General features: G+C 45.9%; 1 protein-coding gene across 2 annotated transcripts in view; it reads left to right on the top strand.

Annotated features, from left to right (window-relative positions):
- Positions 1-15,000, top strand: part of prdm10 (PR domain containing 10) — a gene marked incomplete at its 3' end in the record, with an annotated part of 88,478 nt that overhangs the window by 39,670 nt on the left and 33,808 nt on the right. For both annotated transcript variants that reach the window (XM_055895139.1, XM_055895140.1), the window contains 4 exon segments: positions 3,439-3,511; positions 7,266-7,383; positions 7,558-7,678; positions 8,604-8,906. In XM_055895139.1, coding sequence (XP_055751114.1) covers positions 3,439-3,511; positions 7,266-7,383; positions 7,558-7,678; positions 8,604-8,906 — 615 coding nt within the window.

The raw sequence follows: 15,000 nt of genomic DNA, 5'->3' as shown, positions 1-15,000 counted from the left end.
CTAACAACCTGGTAACATTACCAGTATATCAGTCACGTTACCTCATTGGCTAGCTAGCTAACAACCTGGTAACATTACCAGTATATCAGTCACGTTACCTCATTGGCTAGCTAGCTAACAACCTGGTAACGTTACCAGTATATCAGTCACGTTACCTCATTGGCTAGCTAGCTAACAACCTGGTAACGTTACCAGTATATCAGTCACGTTACCTCATTGGCTAGCTAGCTAACAACCTGGTAACGTTACCAGTATATCAGTCACGTTACCTCATTGGCTAGCTAGCTAACAACCTGGTAACGTTACCAGTATATCAGTCACGTTACCTCATTGGCTAGCTAGCTAACAACCTGGTAACGTTACCAGTATATCAGTCACGTTACCTCATTGGCTAGCTAGCTAACAACCTGGTAACGTTACCAGTATATCAGTCACGTTACCTCATTGGCTAGCTAGCTAACAACCTGGTAACGTTACCAGTATATCAGTCGCGTTACCTCATTGGCTAGCTCGCTAACAACCTGGTAACGTTACCAGTATATCAGTCGCGTTACCTCATTGGCTAGCTAGCTAACAACCTGGTAACATTACCAGTATATCAAACAACAGTCACATTTCCTCATTGGCTAGCTAGCTAACAACCTGGTAACATTACCAGTATATCAGTCACGTTACCTCATTGGCTAGCTAGCTAACAACCTGGTAACATTACCAGTATATCAAACAACAGTCACGTTACCTCATTGGCTAACTAGCTAACAACCTGGTAACATTACCAGTATATCAAACAACAGTCACGTTACCTCATTGGCTAACTAGCTAACAACCTGGTAACATTACCAGTATATCAGTCACGTTACCTCATTGGCTAGCTAGCTAACAACCTGGTAACATTACCAGTATATCAGTCACGTTACCTCATTGGCTAGCTAGCTAACAACCTGGTAACGTTACCAGTATATCAGTCACGTTACCTCATTGGCTAGCTAGCTAACAACCTGGTAACGTTACCAGTATATCAGTCGCGTTACCTCATTGGCTAGCTAGCTAACAACCTGGTAACATTACCAGTATATCAGTCGCGTTACCTCATTGGCTAGCTAGCTAACAACCTGGTAACATTACCAGTATATCAGTCACGTTACCTCATTGGCTAGCTAGCTAACAACCTGGTAACATTACCAGTATATCAAACAACAGTCACATTTCCTCATTGGCTAGCTAGCTAACAACCTGGTAACATTACCAGTATATCAGTCACGTTACCTCATTGGCTAGCTAGCTAACAACCTGGTAACATTACCAGTATATCAAACAACAGTCACATTTCCTCATTGGCTAGCTAGCTAACAACCTGGTAACATTACCAGTATATCAGTCACGTTACCTCATTGGCTAGCTAGCTAACAACCTGGTAACATTACCAGTATATCAGTCACGTTACCTCATTGGCTAGCTAGCTAACAACCTGGTAACATTACCAGTATATCAGCCACGTTACCTCATTGGCTAGCTAGCTAACAACCTGGTAACATTACCAGTATATCAGTCACGTTACCTCATTGGCTAGCTAGCTAACAACCTGGTAACATTACCAGTATATCAAACAACAGTCACGTTACCTCATTGGCTAACTAGCTAACAACCTGGTAACATTACCAGTATATCAGTCACGTTACCTCATTGGCTAGCTAGCTAACAACCTGGTAACATTACCAGTATATCAGTCACGTTACCTCATTGGCTAGCTAGCTAACAACCTGGTAACGTTACCAGTATATCAGTCACGTTACCTCATTGGCTAGCTAGCTAACAACCTGGTAACGTTACCAGTATATCAGTCACGTTACCTCATTGGCTAGCTAGCTAACAACCTGGTAACGTTACCAGTATATCAGTCGCGTTACCTCATTGGCTAGCTAGCTAACAACCTGGTAACGTTACCAGTATATCAGTCGCGTTACCTCATTGGCTAGCTAGCTAACAACCTGGTAACGTTACCAGTATATCAGTCGCGTTACCTCATTGGCTAGCTAGCTAACAACCTGGTAACATTACCAGTATATCAGTCACGTTACCTCATTGGCTAGCTAACAACCTGGTAACATTACCAGTATATCAAACAACAGTCACGTTACCTCATTGGCTAGCTAGCTAAGAACCTGGTAACGTTACCAGTATATCAAACAACAGTCACGTTACCTCATTGGCTAGCTAGCTAACAGCCTGGTAACATTACCTGTATATCAGTCACGTTACCTCATTGGCTAACTAGCTAACAACCTGGTAACATTACCAGTATATCAGTCACGTTACCTCATTGGCTAGCTAGCTAACAACCTGGTAACATTACCAGTATATCAGTCACGTTACCTCATTGGCTAGCTAGCTAACAACCTGGTAACATTACCAGTATATCAGTCACGTTACCTCATTGGCTAGCTAGCTAACACCCTGGTAACATTACCAGTATATCAAACAACAGTCACGTTACCTCATTGGCTAGCTAGCTAACAACCTGGTAACATTACCTCATTGGCTAGCTAGCTAACAACCTGGTAACATTACCTCATTGGCTAGCTAGCTAGCTAACAACCTGGTAACGTTACCAGTATATGAGTCACGTTACCTTATTGGCTAGCTAGCTAACAACCTGGTAACATTACCAGTATATCAGTCACGTTACCTCATTGGCTAGCTAGCTAACAACCTGGTAACGTTACCAGTATATCAGTCGCGTTACCTCATTGGCTAGCTAGCTAACAACCTAGTAACGTGACCAGTATATCAAACATGTGGAGACACAGAAAGAAAGGAATATCTTCTTCTGGAGATCAATGAGTGACTGATGTCTTGCATGTCCTCATCACGAACCTGACGTTTTTTCAAGAGACGGTGTACAATTTTCAAAACAATTCATCTCAATAGGAAAGTTTTATACACAATGTATAATCCTAATTCTCCACCAATGACGTTGTAATGTCAGTGACGGGTATTTAGTATTTTAATTTTGTTATAATAACACTGTCTTTACAGTGTTACATATTACTTTCTGGAGCACAACATGTCCTTCAAAACTAGCTACAATTCATATCGGCCCAATATAGGCTGCATCTGAAAAATAATAATTCTGGTGCTTCTAGATTTCACGTGGTGCTCCTAACGTTTTTAAATTGGGAGCACCAGTGCTACTGTTTTTTTGTTTTGTATTTTATTGTTTATTTAGAGCACTGGTTACAAGCCTGCTAGAGTTAGCGGGCAGACGGACGAGCAATGTTCCCCGTCGTAGTATGGATGAAGCCTGAGCTGGAATGTGAAGCTGTAACTGAAGCTGGCTAGCTGTATGAAAAAACCCAGAGTCGATGTAGGATACCCTTCAAAGCACATTTATTATAACGAGATGGAGTTTGACCTGAACACGTTTCTTCTTTCCCCCAGGTGTGGTACGCGGCATCATATGCCGAGTTTGTCAATCAGAAGATCCACGATGTTACGGATGAGGAGAGGAAAGGTGGGAGTCTGTCCTTCATTCAACAACACTGTTGTTTCTCTTTGTCTATGATAGAAGTGATGGTGATTTTTTTTTTTATCCTAATGTTGTCTCTGCAGTAGAGTATGTCAGTACTGCAACTTTTAAAAACAAAATATATTGTATTATTTTATTTTCAGTGCTGTGGTCTTTGATGTCAGTACTGCAGTGCTTTTCAGAAAGTATTCATACCCCTTGAGTTATTCCACAGTGTGTTGACACTCATACCCATAATGACTAAAGGGAAAATATGGTTTTGGTTTTGGACATTTGACTGAAAATTAAATACAGAAATGTCCGTCCGACCGACCAAACTGAGCAACCGGGCAAGAAGGACCTTGGTCAGGGAGGTAAACAAGAACCCACTGACCATTCTCAGAGAACTACAGAATTCCTTGGCTGAGATGGGAGAACCTGCCAGAAGGACAACAGTCTCTACAGCACGTCACCAATCTGAGCTTTATGGGAGAGTGGCCAGACTGAAGCCAAAAGGTACGCCTGGAGTTTGCAAAAAAAAGAAAATGCACGTGAAAGACTCCGAACATAAGGCAAAAGATTCTGTGGTCTGATGAGACAAAAATGTAACTTTTGGCCTGAATGCAAAGCACTATGTCTGTAGAAACCAGGCACAGCTCATCACTCATCTAACACCAAGCATGGTGGGGGATGTTTTTATAGCAGCAGGGACTGGGAGACTGGTAAAGATAGAGGGAACAATGAATGGAGACAAATACAGAGTACCTGCTTCAGAGTGCAAACCACATTGGACTGAGGCGAAGATTTACATTCCAACAGGACAAAGACCCCAAGCATACAGCCAAAGCTTCAGAACAAGAATGTGAAACTTTAATCTCGTTGAAACTCTTTGGAAAGACTTGAAGATTGCTGTTCACCGCCGCTCCCCATCTAACTTAACAGAGCTTGAGAAAATCCCCAAATGCAGATGGACAAAGCTGAAACCGACATACCCAAGACGACTCAAAGCTTTAATTGCCGCCAAAGGTGCTTCTACAAAGTAGATGTACTGTATACAGTTGAAGTCGGAAGTTTACATACACTTAGGTTGGAGTCATTAAAACTCGTTTTTCAACCACTCCACAAACAAACTATAGTTTTGGCAAGTCGGTCAGGACATCTACTTTGAATGACACAAGTCATTTTTCCAACAATTCCAATGTGTCAGAAGTTTACATACACTAAGTTGACTGTGACTTTAAAGCGCTTGGATAATTCCAGAAAATTATGTAATGGCTTTAGAAGCTTCTGATAGGCTAATTGACGTCATTTGAGTCAATTGGAGGTGTACCTGTGGATGTATTTCAAGGAATACCTTCAAACTCAGTGCGTCTTTGCTTGACATCATGGGAAAATCTAAAGAAATTAGCCAAGACCTCAGAAAAACAATTGTACACCTGCACAAGTCTGGTTCATCCTTGGGAGCAATTTCCAAACGCCTGAAGGTACCACGTTCATCTGTACAAGCAATAATACGCAAATATAAACACCATGGGACCACGCAGCCGTCATACCGCTCAGGAAGGAGACGCGTTCTGTCTCCTAGAGATGAAAGTACTTTGGTGTGAAACGTGCAATTCAATCCCAGAACAACAGCAAAGGACCTTGTGAAGATGCTGGAGGAAACAGGTACAAAAGTATCTATATCCACAGTAAAACAAGTCCTATATCGACATAACCTGAAAGGCCGCTCAGCAAGGAAGAAGCCACTGCTCCAAAACCGTCATAAAAAAGCCAGACTACGGTTTGCAACTGCACATGTGGACAAAGATCCTACTTTTTGGAGAAATGTCCTCTGTTCTGATGAAACAAAAATAGAACTGTTTGGCCATAATGACCATCGTTATGTTTGGAGGAAAAAGGGGGAGGCTTGCAAGCCGAAGAACACCATCCCAACCGTGAAGCACGGGGGTGGCAGCATCATGTTCTGGGGGTGCTTTGCTGAAGGAGGGACTGGTGCACTTTGCAATACAGGTGGCATCATGAGGCAGGAAAATGATGTCTGTGTATATTGAAGCAACATCTCAAGACATCAGTCAGGAAGTTAAAGCTTGGTCGCAAATGTGTGTTCCAAATGGACAATGACCCCAAGCATACTTCCAAAGTTGTGGCAAAATGGCTTAAGGACAACAAAGTCAAGGTATTGGAGTGGCCATCACAAAGCCCTGACCTCAATCCTATAGAACATTTGTGGGCAGAACTGAAAAAGTGTGTGCGAGCAAGGAGGCCTACAAACCTGACTCAGTTACACCAGCTCTGTCAGGAGGAATGGGCCAGAATTCACCCAACTTATTGTGGGATGCTTGTGGAAGGCTACCTCAAATGTTTTACCCAAGTTAAACAATTTAAAGTCAATGCTACCAAATACTAATAGGTGTATGTAAGCTTCTGACCCACTGCGAATGTGATGAAAGAAATCAATTCTGAAATAAATAATTCTCTCTACTACTATTCTGACATTTCACATTCTTAAAATAAAGTGGTGATCCTAACTGACCTAAGACAGGGAATTTTTACTACGATTAAATGTCAGGAATTGTGAAAAACTGAGTTTACCCGGCGTAATACCGGGTAGGCCTCGATGCTTAATGACGCCGGGTAGGCCTCGACGCGTAATGACGCCGGGTAGGCCTCGACGCTTAATGACACCGGGTAGGCCTCGACGGTTAATGACGCCGGGTAGGCCTCGACGCTTATTAGCCTGGTTCTGCTAAGATGGCTAGTCATTATTAGCCTGGTTCTGCTAAGATGGCTAGTCATTATTAGCCTGGTTCTGCTAAGATGGCTAGTCATTATTAGCCTGGTTCTGCTAAGATGGCTAGTCATTATTAGCCTGGTTCTGCTAAGATGGCTAGTCATTATTAGCCTGGTTCTGCTAAGATGGCTAGTCATTATTAGCCTGGTTCTGCTAAGATGGCTAGTCATTATTAGCCTGGTTCTGCTAAGATGGCTAGTCATTATTATCCTGGTTCTGCTAAGATGGCTATTAGCCTGGTTCTGCTAAGATGGCTAGTCATTATTAGCCTGGTTCTGCTAAGATGGCTAGTCATTATTAGCCTGGTTCTGCTAAGATGGCTAGTCATTATTAGCCTGGTTCTGCTAAGATGGCTAGTCATTATGGGATAATGTGCCATAATGTGCCTGCTGTCCATACAGAACCAAACTAGTAATGACTAGCCATCAGGTCATGATCAATTCTAAAAGATATTCTAAAACAATTGTTGCCACCAAATCATGTGCTGGTGCACCAGAGGAGAATCGAGTGTAGACCCATGACTGAGTTTGGTCTGGTTGTGTTTTCAGTGTTACGCGAGCAGGAGAAGAACTGGCCGTGTTACGAGTGTAGACCCATGACTCCGGTCTGGTTGTGTTTTCAGTGTTACGAGTGTAGACCCATGACTCCGGTCTGGTTGTGTTTTCAGTGTTACGAGTGTAGACCCATGACTCCGGTCTGGTTGTGTTTTCAGTGTTACGAGTGTAGACCCATGACTCCGGTCTGGTTGTGTTTTCAGTGTTACGAGTGTAGACCCATGACTCCGGTCTGGTTGTGTTTTCAGTGTTACGAGTGTAGACCCATGACTCCGGTCTGGTTGTGTTTTCAGTGTTACGAGTGTAGACCCATGACTCCGGTCTGGTTGTGTTTTCAGTGTTACGCGAGCAGGAGAAGAACTGGCCGTGTTACGAGTGTAGACCCATGACTCCGGTCTGGTTGTGTTTTCAGTGTTACGCGAGCAGGAGAAGAACTGGCCGTGTTACGAGTGTAACAGACGCTTCATGAGTTCGGAACAGCTACAGCAGCACCTCAACATGCACGATGACAAACTGGACTACGTCACCAGGTAACGCACACAGTAGTCAACAATGAAACGCTTCGCTCCACCTCGCCTCCACACGGTCCTCTCCTAGACCTGTAAAAACACAAGTTTGTCAGAAGTTTGGTTAAAAATGTGTTGAGTAAAAAGCGTGATTTAATTGAATGATCGAGTGCTTGACTTTAACTTGTGTTTCTGCAGACCGAAGGGGCGTGCTCGTGGGCGTGGCAGGAAGAGGTTTGGGACAGGAAGGAGACCGGGCCGCCCCCCTAAATTCATCCGGTTGGACCCTACGATCGCCACGGCAGGGGACAAGACACCGGTACGTACTACTGTTAACCAGGGCCCGTAGTGTACTACTGTTAACCAGGGCCCGTAGTGTACTATTGTTAACCAGGGCCCATAGTGCACTGCTGTTAACCAGGGCCCGTAGTGCACTGCTGTTAACCAGGGCCCGTAGTGCACTGCTGTTAACCAGGGCCCGTAGTGCACTGCTGTTAACCAGGGCCCGTAGTGCACTGCTGTTAACCAGGGCCTGAATCAGAATGTGTCCATACTGATAGACCTGTATCTGTAATGTGTCCATACTGATAGTCCTGTAATGTGTCCATACTGATAGTCCTGTAATGTGTCCATACTGATAGTCCTGTAATGTGTCCATACTGATAGTCCTGTAATGTGTCCATACTGATAGTCCTGTAATGTGTCCATACTGATAGTCCTGTAATGTGTCCATACTGATAGTCCTGTAATGTGTCCATACTGATAGTCCTGTATCTGTAATGTGTCCATACTGATAGTCCTGTAATGTGTCCATACTGATAGACCTGTAATGTGTCCATACTGATAGTCCTGTAATGTGTCCATACTGATAGACCTGTAATGTGTCCATACTGATAGACCTGTAATGTGTCCATACTGATAGACCTGTAATGTGTCCATACTGATAGACCTGTAATGTGTCCATACTGATAGACCTGTAATGTGTCCATACTGATAGACCTGTAATGTGTCCATACTGATAGACCTGTAATGTGTCCATACTGATAGTCCTGTAATGTGTCCATCCTGATAGACCTGTAATGTGTCCATACTGATAGACCTGTAATGTGTCCATACTGATAGACCTGTAATGTGTCCATACTGATAGACCTGTAATGTGTCCATACTGATAGACCTGTAATGTGTCCATACTGATAGTCCTGTAATGTGTCCATACTGATAGTCCTGTAATGTTTTGGTCACAGGAGCTGCTGGGGTTCGTGGGGAAGCTGCCCTATGAGGAGAGAGCTGACGGTGCTCTGAATGGTTTCAAGGTGGTAGAGCTGGAGACAGACGGAGAGGGGGGTGGAGGGTTGGAGACCGAGGCGCAACTAGACCCCTCTGGAGGGGACCTGGCCCCCGACACAGAGACAGACCCCCCACCCACCACCACCGACCAACTCCGACCCCCCATCAAAGATGACCCGTCCCAGAGCGGCGCCCCTGCCACGGTTGAACCTCACCTCAGCCTCACCCCCCAGGATATGCGTCGGGCCAAGAGGATACGGGTAAGACTGGGGAGTGGAGAGGCCCTGTGCTGTGTTCACTAGCGAAATGTGAGAAAACATTTTGAAGTGTAAAACAAAACATTTCACGTAACACAAAAAGTCTTCTCCTGTTTAGTGCCGAATGAATGCCACCCTGGTCTGTAGTGTGTTACCAGTAGTCATACAGCCCTGGTCTGTAGCGTGTTACCAGTAGTCATACAGCCCTGGTCTGTAGTGTGTTACCAGTAGTCATACAGCCCTGGTCTGTAGTGTGTTACCATTAGTCATACAGCCCTGGTCTGTAGTGTGTTACCAGTAGTCATACAGCCCTGGTCTGTAGTGTGTTACCAGTAGTCATACAGCCCTGGTCTGTAGTGTGTTACCAGTAGTCATACAGCCCTGGTCTGTAGTGTGTTACCAGTAGTCATACAGCCCTGGTCTGTAGTGTGTTACCAGTAGTCATACAGCCCTGGTCTGTAGTGTGTTACCAGTAGTCATACAGCCCTGGTCTGTAGTGTGTTACCATTAGTCATACAGCCCTGGTCTGTAGTGTGTTACCAGTAGTCATACAGCCCTGGTCTGTAGTGTGTTACCAGTAGTCATACAGCCCTGGTCTGTAGTGTGTTACCAGTAGTCATACAGCCCTGGTCTGTAGTGTGTTACCAGTAGTCATACAGCCCTGGTCTGTAGTGTGTTACCATTAGTCATACAGCCCTGGTCTGTAGTGTGTTACCAGTAGTCATACAGCCCTGGTCTGTAGTGTGTTACCAGTAGTCATACAGCCCTGGTCTGTAGTGTGTTACCAGTAGTCATACAGCCCTGGTCTGTAGTGTGTTACCAGTAGTCATACAGCCCTGGTCTGTAGTGTGTTACCAGTAGTCATACAGCCCTGGTCTGTAGTGTGTTACCAGTAGTCATACAGCCCTGGTCTGTAGTGTGTTACCAGTAGTCATACAGCCCTGGTCTGTAGTGTGTTACCAGTAGTCATACAGCCCTGGTCTGTAGTGTGTTACCAGTAGTCATACAGCCCTGGTCTGTAGTGTTACCAGTAGTCATACAGCCCTGGTCTGTAGTGTTACCAGTAGTCATACAGCCCTGGTCTGTAGTGTGTTACCAGTAGTCATACAGCCCTGGTCTGTAGTGTGTTACCAGTAGTCATACAGCCCTGGTCTGTAGTGTGTTACCAGTAGTCGCACAGCCCTGGTCTGTAGTGTGTTACCAGTAGTCATACAGCCCTGGTCTGTAGTGTGTTACCAGTAGTCATACAGCCCTGGTCTGTAGTGTGTTACCATTAGTCATACAGCCCTGGTCTGTAGTGTGTTACCAGTAGTCATACAGCCCTGGTCTGTAGTGTGTTACCAGTAGTCATACAGCCCTGGTCTGTAGTGTGTTACCAGTAGTCATACAGCCCTGGTCTGTAGTGTGTTACCAGTAGTCATACAGCCCTGGTCTGTAGTGTGTTACCAGTAGTCATACAGCCCTGGTCTGTAGTGTGTTACCAGTAGTCATACAGCCCTGGTCTGTAGTGTGTTACCAGTAGTCATACAGCCCTGGTCTGTAGTGTGTTACCAGTAGTCATACAGCCCTGGTCTGTAGTGTGTTACCAGTAGTCATACAGCCCTGGTCTGTAGTGTGTTACCAGTAGTCATACAGCCCTGGTCTGTAGTGTTACCAGTAGTCATACAGCCCTGGTCTGTAGTGTTACCAGTAGTCATACAGCCCTGGTCTGTAGTGTGTTACCAGTAGTCATACAGCCCTGGTCTGTAGTGTGTTACCAGTAGTCATACAGCCCTGGTCTGTAGTGTGTTAACAGTAGTCGCACAGCCCTGGTCTGTAGTGTGTTACCAGTAGTCATACAGCCCTGGTCTGTAGTGTTACCAGTAGTCATACAGCCCTGGTCTGTAGTGTTACCAGTAGTCATACAGCCCTGGTCTGTAGTGTTACCAGTAGTCATACAGCCCTGGTCTGTAGTGTTACCAGTAGTCATACAGCCCTGGTCTGTAGTGTGTTACCAGTAGTCATACAGCCCTGGTCTGTAGTGTGTTACCAGTAGTCGTACAGCCCTGGTCTGTAGTGTGTTACCAATAGTCGTACAGCCCTGGTCTGTAGTGTGTTACCAATAGTCGTACAGCCCTGGTCTGTAGTGTGTTACCAGTAGTCGTACAGCCCTGGTCTGTAGTGTGTTACCAGTAGTCGTACAGCCCTGGTCTGTAGTGTGTTACCAGTAGTCGTACAGCCCTGGTCTGTAGTGTGTTACCAGTAGTCATACAGCCCTGGTCTGTAGTGTGTTACCATTAGTCATACAGCCCTGGTCTGTAGTGTGTTACCAGTAGTCATACAGCCCTGGTCTGTAGTGTGTTACCAGTAGTCATACAGCCCTGGTCTGTAGTGTGTTACCAGTAGTCGTACAGCCCTGGTCTGTAGTGTGTTACCAGTAATCATACAGCCCTGGTCTGTAGTGTGTTACCATTAGTCATACAGCCCTGGTCTGTAGTGTGTTACCAGTAGTCATACAGCCCTGGTCTGTAGTGTGTTACCAGTAATCATACAGCCCTGGTCTGTAGTGTGTTACCATTAGTCATACAGCCCTGGTCTGTAGTGTGTTACCAGTAGTCATACAGCCCTGGTCTGTAGTGTGTTACCAGTAGTCATACAGCCCTGGTCTGTAGTGTGTTACCATTAGTCATACAGCCCTGGTCTGTAGTGTGTTACCATTAGTCATACAGCCCTGGTCTGTAGTGTGTTACCATTAGTCATACAGCCCTGGTCTGTAGTGTTACCAGTAGTCATACAGCCCTGGTCTGTAGTGTGTTACCAGTAGTCATACAGCCCTGGTCTGTAGTGTGTTACCAGTAGTCATACAGCCCTGGTCTGTAGTGTTTTACCAGTAGTCATACAGCCCTGGTCTGTAGTGTTACCAGTAGTCATACAGCCCTGGTCTGTAGTGTGTTACCAGTAGTCATACAGCCCTGGTCTGTAGTGTTACCAGTAGTCATACAGCCCTGGTCTGTAGTGTGTTACCAGTAATCATACAGCCCTGGTCTGTAGTGTGTTACCATTAGTCATACAGCCCTGGTCTGTAGTGTGTTACCAGTAGTCGTACAGCCCTGGTCTGTAGTGTGTTACCAGTAGTCATACAGCCCTGGTCTGTAGTGTGTTACCATTAGTCATACAGCCCTGGTCTGTAGTGTTACCAGTAGTCATACAGCCCTGGTCTGTAGTGTGTTACCAGTAGTCATACAGCCCTGGTCTGTAGTGTGTTACCAGTAGTCATACAGCCCTGGTCTGTAGTGTGTTACCAGTAGTCATACAGCCCTAGACTGTAGTGTGTTACCAGTAGTCATACAGCCCTGGTCTGTAGTGTGTTACCAGTAGTCATACAGCCCTGGTCTGTAGTGTTACCAGTAGTCATACAGCCCTGGTCTGTAGTGTTACCAGTAGTCGTACAGCCCTGGTCTGTAGTGTGTTACCAGTAGTCGTACAGCCCTGGTCTGTAGTGTGTTACCAATAGTCGTACAGCCCTGGTCTGTAGTGTGTTACCAGTAGTCGTACAGCCCTGGTCTGTAGTGTGTTACCAGTAGTCGTACAGCCCTGGTCTGTAGTGTGTTACCAGTAGTCGTACAGCCCTGGTCTGTAGTGTGTTACCAGTAGTCGTACAGCCCTGGTCTGTAGTGTGTTACCAGTAGTCGTACAGCCCTGGTCTGTAGTGTGTTACCAGTAGTCGTACAGCCCTGGTCTGTAGTGTGTTACCAGTAGTCGTACAGCCCTGGTCTGTAGTGTGTTACCAGTAGTCGTACAGCCCTGGTCTGTAGTGTGTTACCAGTAGTCGTACAGCCCTGGTCTGTAGTGTGTTACCAGTAGTCATACAGCCCTGGTCTGTAGTGTGTTACCAGTAGTCGTACAGCCCTGGTCTGTAGTGTGTTACCAGTAGTCATACAGCCCTGGTCTGTAGTGTGTTACCAGTAGTCATACAGCCCTGGTCTGTAGTGTGTTACCAGTAGTCATACAGCCCCATGTCTGTAGTGTGTTACCAGTAGTCATACAGCCCTGGTCTGTAGTGTGTTACCAGTAGTCATACAGCCCTGGTCTGTAGTGTGTTACCAGTAGTCATACAGCCCTGGTCTGTAGTGTGTTACCAGTAGTCATACAGCCCTGGTCTGTAGTGTTACCAGTAGTCATACAGCCCTGGTCTGTAGTGTTACCAGTAGTCATACAGCCCTGGTCTGTAGTGTTACCAGTAGTCATACAGCCCTGGTCTGTAGTGTTACCAGTAGTCATACAGCCCTGGTCTGTAGTGTGTTACCAGTAGTCATACAGCCCTGGTCTGTAGTGTGTTACCAGTAGTCATACAGCCCTGGTCTGTAGTGTGTTACCAGTAGTCATACAGCCCTGGTCTGTAGTGTGTTACCAGTAGTCATACAGCCCTGGTCTGTAGTGTGTTACCAGTAGTCATACAGCCCTGGTCTGTAGTGTGTTACCAGTAGTCATACAGCCCTGGTCTGTAGTGTGTTACCAGTAGTCATACAGCCCTGGTCTGTAGTGTTACCAGTAGTCATACAGCCCTGGTCTGTAGTGTGTTACCAGTAGTCGCACAGCCCTGGTCTGTAGTTTGTTACCAGTAGTCATACAGCCCTGGTCTGTAGTCTGTTACCAGTAGTCATACAGCCCTGGTCTGTAGTGTGTTACCAGTAGTCATACAGCCCTGGTCTGTAGTGTGTTACCAGTAGTCATACAGCCCTGGTCTGTAGTGTGTTACCAGTAGTCATACAGCCCTGGTCTGTAGTGTGTTACCAGTAGTCATACAGCCCTGGTCTGTAGTGTGTTACCATTAGTCATACAGCCCTGGTCTGTAGTGTGTTACCATTAGTCATACAGCCCTGGTCTGTAGTGTGTTACCAGTAGTCATACAGCCCTGGTCTGTAGTGTGTTACCAGTAGTCATACAGCCCTGGTCTGTAGTGTGTTACCAGTAGTCATACAGCCCTGGTCTGTAGTGTGTTACCAGTAGTCATACAGCCCTGGTCTGTAGTGTGTTACCAGTAGTCATACAGCCCTGGTCTGTAGTGTGTTACCAGTAGTCATACAGCCCTGGTCTGTAGTGTGTTACCATTAGTCATACAGCCCTGGTCTGTAGTGTGTTACCAGTAGTCATACAGCCCTAGTCTGTAGTGTGTTACCAGTAGTCAAACAGCCCTGGTCTGTAGTGTGTTAATAGTAGTCATACAGCCCTGGTCTGTAGTGTGTTACCAGTAGTCATACAGCCCTGGTCTGTAGTGTGTTACCAGTAATCATACAGCCCTGGTCTGTAGTGTGTTACCAGTTGTCATACAGCCCTGGTCTGTAGTGTGTTACCATTAGTCATACAGCCCTGGTCTGTAGTGTGTTACCAGTAGTCATACAGCCCTGGTCTGTAGTGTGTTACCAGTAGTCATACAGCCCTGGTCTGTAGTGTGTTACCAGTAGTCATACAGCCCTGGTCTGTAGTGTGTTACCAGTAGTCATACAGCCCTGGTCTGTAGTGTGTTACCAGTAGTCATACAGCCCTGGTCTGTAGTGTGTTACCAGTAGTCATACAGCCCTGGTCTGTAGTGTGTTACCAGTTGTCATACAGCCCTGGTCTGTAGTGTGTTACCAGTAGTCATACAGCCCTGGTCTGTAGTGTGTTACCAGTAGTCATACAGCCCTGGTCTGTAGTGTGTTACCATTAGTCATACAGCCCTGGTCTGTAGTGTGTTACCAGTAGTCATACAGCCCTGGTCTGTAGTGTGTTACCAGTAGTCATACAGCCCTGGTCTGTAGTGTGTTACCATTAGTCATACAGCCCTGGTCTGTAGTGTGTTACCAGTAGTCGTACAGCCCTGGTCTGTAGTGTGTTACCAGTAGTCGTACAGCCCTGGTCTGTAGTGTGTTACCAGTAGTCATACAGCCCTGGTCTGTAGTGTGTTACCAGTAGTCATACAGCCCTGGTCTGTAGTGTGTTACCAGTAGTCATACAGCCCTGGTCTGTAGTGTGTTACCAGTAGTCATACAGCCCTGGTCTGTAGTGTGTTACCAGTAGTCGTACAGCCCTGGTCTGTAGTGTGTTACCAGTAGTCGTACAGCCCTGGTCTGTAGTG

The sequence above is a fragment of the Salvelinus fontinalis genome, chromosome 33 (assembly GCF_029448725.1).
Source record: "Salvelinus fontinalis isolate EN_2023a chromosome 33, ASM2944872v1, whole genome shotgun sequence".
In the NCBI taxonomy this organism is placed as follows: Eukaryota; Metazoa; Chordata; class Actinopteri; order Salmoniformes; family Salmonidae; genus Salvelinus; species Salvelinus fontinalis.
This window is presented reverse-complemented; position numbering and strand designations above follow the sequence as displayed.